Here is a 5200-nt window from a genome sequence, read left to right as displayed (position 1 = left end):
TGTAGGCGGCAGCACTGATCTATGTCTACCCATCCGGATGACCTCGCGCACCGTCCGACAGAAGCCCCCACGGCGCCGCCGTTTCCTGCCGCCACCGGCAACAAATATAAGACGGGGCAGGTCTTGTCACCGCCACTGCGCCAAATCGTTGCGAGCAAGGAGGAGCGGAGGTGGAAAAGGAGAGGACGTGGGAGAGAAAAAGGCGGACAAAACTTTTCAGCGGTAATGCAAAGATCACCAATTGTCAATCAAAAGGCATGCTCTGTTTCCTGAATTTGCACAATCACATTACCAGAAACTGCAAGCAGTGACCGTACAGCACCAAAATTTGGCATCGGAAGCCAAGACATGAAGAAAAGGAGGATTTTTGAAGTGGCGCCAACTAGCTAGCTCTGGTAGCTCCAGAGCGGTACATCGGCGAGGTTGACCTCGCCGTAATCGCCGAACGCCGCAGACGCAACCAAGAAAGGCGGCGCCATGAGCATCATGCCCTGCGCTAAGCTGGAGTAGTACAGGTCCCATCCCATATCACTGAGGACTTCCAGCTCGAACGGCGAATTGTCGGCCTGCGAAGACGCCTCCTCGTCGTCGGTGAGGGAGGAGGAGGAGGGCGTCGAAGAAGACGTGCCGGAAAGAGCGTCCTCCTCGCCGAGCTCCTGGCGCCGCTCGAAGTCCTCGACGGCCTCGGTGACGGCGTGGCGGACCTCCGCGAGGCTGCGGTAGGATGCCGGCACGGCGAGCAGCTCGGCGGAGTCGGCGAAGTTGAGGCAGGCATCGCCCGCGGCCAGGGCGAGCATGGCGGCGTCGTGCGCGCGTGCGGCGATCTCAGCGGTGTCGAAGGTGCCGACCCAGAGCCTGCTCCCGCGCCTGCCGGGGACCCGCACCTCGCACACCCAACGCCCGGCATTGCCCCTGCGCCGCACGCCGCGGTACACCGGGTGCCGCGTCTCCCTGAACTTTGTCCGCCCCGCCGGTCGCTTTGTCCACGCCGTCTGCTTCTGACTGTGCCCCTGCTGCTGCTCCGACGAGGTCGAGGGCGAGTAGTTGTCCCCGCTGCACGGCGATCCCAATTCCCCGCTCATCTCCTTCTTGATCGGACACATCTTCTGAAGGGGAACAGAGTGTTGATCCGAATCACAATCCAACAGGCCTCGGAGGGTTCTTGATGCTTTTTTGGTTGCCAAAGTGAAGTGGTTTTGCTCTGCGATGAGAAATTTGAGCGTAGTGGTTTCGGAAGCTGCTACTTATAGGTGGTGAAGCGCAGGGGGCAAACCGCGGCGAGTGAGCCAGTGGCTGAGAGGACACAGGCTGGAGCTGGAGACGGCGAAGGGGGATGCATCCCGGTAAGCCACAAAGGGAAGAAGATGAGAGGGAGACTTGGACAGTGACCTCCCCGACGATTTCTTTATTTGTTTTATCAGGGATCCCACATTCCCACTAGACAACTTTTTTTTTTCTTTGGTCACCGTTTCCTTCCTATCCGTGGTTACTTTTTTTTGCTTGGCGCCCCGACGACCAACGTGCAGCCGTCTTACTATACCTGTCATTAAAAAATCTCAGAGCCGCAGTTTGCAAGTTCGGTTTTTGGTGTTTGAGATTCATGGGATATACTAGATGCTCAATTGTGGTCTGCATCCCAGGCTTGTGAATGTAGCAATCTGAAAACACATCTGATGTCACAGTCACATATCCTTACACGGCTGAGTTTTGTGGCGTCGTTATCTTTACATCTACACTATATAAAAAGGAGGAACTGGTTCTGTTTCCTCCGGTTGTAGCTTTCGTCAAGCATATTTTTTCAGACCGTTTTGCCCTCCCACAAATTTACATACTACTACAGTTGCCATTACCTGTTTGCTACCTTCTACGTTTTGGTCGTCCGTCCGTCGTCCCCGCACGCACAGGCGGCCGCGTTAATTAACTCCGCAAAATCAGGGATTTCTTGATTCCCCTCATAAATTTCTTTTCCATATATCTTAGCCTGAGTAATTTTTGCCCTCCCCAAATCTCGCTCGAGTCATGATTATTGATTTGCAATTTCCAAAATCGCATGATCTCTTGCCTCCCCAGCTCAATGAATCAGTTCATCGCTCGAGCCCTCCTCAGTCAAAAAGGTTTCGACTTTTTGATCGCTGGATCCGGTGTTGGCGAGGCTTGATCCACTAGCTGCGACGCTGGACGAGCTTGATCCAGTGTTTGCGAGGCTGGACGCGTCTGCGGCGCCGGTCGCCGACTCGTTAGGCGTCGACACAACGCTCTCCCCGGCGGCCACACTCACCTGCTCATTCGCCGTCGTCGCGAAAGCCGAGAAGGGATACACGACGAAAGATGCACAAGTTTTCCTCATAGAAACCCCCCCAAGAAAATAGTCAAGCTCGCCGTTGCCTGGAGCCACCGTTCGCCGCCCGCGGGGATGGATCCGTCATGGGCTCTTCTTCCTCCACGTCTTCTTCCCGGAGCCGGAGTAGCCCCGGAGCGACTACGCCGTCCTCAACACCGGCTCAGACCGGCGGCCTTCTTCATCGTTTCGGGCGCCACCCGTCGCCCCCTTGTCCATCGGAGGGCATCTATGCGTTCGTGGTAACCTTGCGCACCTCCTAGACCTCTTCTTCTCCCTCTTGCTCTGGTCTGGGCCGTTTTCTCGTCAGTGATAGCCATAGAATGCACTAAAGTTTCCACTTGCTTGTGGCGGTGTGGTAGTGCTGTCATAGTTGCAAAAATAATTTTGTTGCATGCTTGTTTTCTGCGCAGTTTATGTTGATCTGTATTTGTATTACACCATGGAGTATATATATTTCCAAACTGCTGTCTATTTATTCCAAAAGTACTCCATTAATCAATATTGGTGCTTATCAGACCATGGAGTATTTGTTTAGGAGTAGTTCACATGTTTCATTTAGGGATAAAGTGTTGCTGTGCTAAAGCTCGTATGCTTTTCCTCTGTTTGTTTAGGAGTAGACCATGGAGTAATTTCTTATTTTCTGAAAATTTCGAGTTGAGCTTTTACAGCCTCTGCATCTTTTGACAAATATGACTTCTATTGTATAGCTATAAGCAGACACAGCTTAGTAGACTTTTTTTTCAGGTATTTGTAGATATGTTAAAACTCCAATGGTAGTTTGCCTATGTTAAACCAACCAGTATGCAATTCCACTGGGTACCTAGGTTCCGAGAATAGGTGAACCAAGTTACAGTAATGATCTCTTCTTCTCGGTGCTGCATTTATAAGCTGTAAGGCAGCTCTTGGTAGGGGTAGAGACTCGTAGGGATAAGAGGAGCAGATGGAAGAAGGCATTGCCAGGGATAGATACGAACTGCATTACTAATTCAGATGTTTTCCATCCGACTTTCCCCTTTGATAATGTTAAAGCAATTTCTGTCCAGTAACAAGTAGCCACAGGATTTATTGCTGTGTTAATTATTCAAAATAATTTATTAGGGTATTGTCATGATATTCAAAAAAAAAAATTATTGATCGTTCGTATTTGCAGTTTGCCTTTTTCTTGTTCACCGTTCTCTAACCCAAGTCCGTTACTCGAATTCTGCAGATCAATGTTGCAGCTGGTGACATAGCTGTTGAATACGAACAATTAATCGTCTTCATATGTTGAAGGAGCCATGGAGTCCCGCGGTGACTTGTTCAACTTTAAAAGGTCAGCAGGACATTGCAAATTTGTCTTCACTAAGAAATACACTTATGCTTATTTACATTTATTCAGGATGACAAAAAGTCAGGAGCTTTTTTTAGAAGAGGCCACAAGCCTGTACAAAGGTTTGTCTATGACTGAGAAAAGAATATCAGATTTCACCTTTGTACCTGTAGTTATGAAATGCTTACCATGGCTAACTCAGGGGGCACGTGTTCAACTTTCTCTGGATAAAAATAGACTTTGAAACCACCAACTATCCCAAATCATTTATACAACCAGGCGAGAGAGGGATACAGGAAGACGAGGACTCCACCCTACACAGTGGCACAACGCCATTGCGATTGATTTTATTTTGGGATGCAGTTTATAGATGAGTTAAGATCAGTGATCACATCATCATACCCGTTAATTTAGGAATTCGATTTACATGTGAGGTTCCAAAATATGTATAAAAAAGGGAAACAATTAGCCTCATAGCCATGCATAGAAACCTGAGAAAGAAGTAGCTTAAACTATGCACTATGCAGAGCACATGCAACCATTCTGTTCAGTGGCCTTGCCCCATACGCTCTTGGCAGATCACAATTAGATAGAATCCACTACGAATCTCTATGAATTTGGAACCGAAAAGTAAATAACTTTTCTTGTTAACATTAATGAATTGAGTACATTGCAGACTGTATATGTATTTTTTGGAGGATCTGATGGGTCTTCTTTTACATGGTGACTACTGACTATTGATGTGAAAAGGATTACACTTCGATCTCATTCACGAGGTGATCAGGACTGCAGCATTGAGTGGAACTAAAATATCCTGAACTTTCCTTGCAGTACATACACTTGCATATATTTTTTGCACTCCTAGATTTTCACCTCGTCCTTAATAAACCATCCAAATCATTGAAATGGTGGATGCCAATAACAATGTATTGAATATCTCAATTATTTATATGCCGTTCAAATGAGGATGTGTTTCTGAAATATGTCCAAGCATAGCTGAAACATGATTTCTAACCACTGATTTTTTGAACCAAGACATCTAACCACTGATTATTACTTTTTGAATCCAGGTATTGCAAATCAAATCAACAGGATTATGGATGTAAATAAAAAGATATGTATCAGTTATTGCAAATCAAATCAAACAGGATTATAGACGTAAATGAGAAGATACATATCGTGGATTCGTTTAACTCGAGTGCTGAAGGTAACACAAGTATTCAGGATCCGAAAAAAGACACCCGTGTGAGCTTTGCTCTACACACATTGTGGCTTGCGTCTTCTATTACCTGGCCACTTAATCAATGGAAGGATATACATGAATAGGATGTCTGAAGTTATGAGAGTACAGATATGCACATTTCAGTGAGTTGAGATTTGACCTGTACTTTGCAATTATCACCATGTTGACTATTGTTAAGTTTCTGCTCTCATGTTTAGCATGAAGTTCTTTCCTTTCCATCTCGTTTTTCTCCGAATCTTGGAATGTGTTTGGTATCCCAAAATGTTGAGACCTCTTTTCCTTCTGCAAGTTATGGGTGACATTCATG

The 5200-nt window shown here is 46.9% G+C and overlaps 1 protein-coding gene across 1 annotated transcript; it reads right to left on the bottom strand.

Moving 5' to 3' along the window:
* Positions 1–241: 241 nt before the first annotated feature.
* On the bottom strand, positions 242–1198 carry LOC124654309 (dehydration-responsive element-binding protein 1A-like). The gene has a single exon (XM_047193321.1). It carries the CDS (start codon positions 1101–1103, stop codon positions 387–389), a length of 717 nt encoding a protein of 238 aa, XP_047049277.1. The 5' UTR covers positions 1104–1198; the 3' UTR covers positions 242–386.
* Positions 1199–5200: the final 4002 nt, after the last annotated feature.

This window comes from Lolium rigidum, chromosome 5, assembly GCF_022539505.1.
Source record: "Lolium rigidum isolate FL_2022 chromosome 5, APGP_CSIRO_Lrig_0.1, whole genome shotgun sequence".
NCBI classification, from domain to species: domain Eukaryota; kingdom Viridiplantae; phylum Streptophyta; class Magnoliopsida; order Poales; family Poaceae; genus Lolium; species Lolium rigidum.
Note: the sequence above shows the minus strand (reverse complement) of the source record. Positions and strands in the feature narration are given on the sequence as shown.

Excerpts from the sequence above, each read along its gene's own strand:
- LOC124654309 (XM_047193321.1), bottom strand. The coding sequence starts at position 1,103 with ATGTGTCCGATCAAGAAGGAGATGAGCGGGGAATTGGGATCGCCGTGC.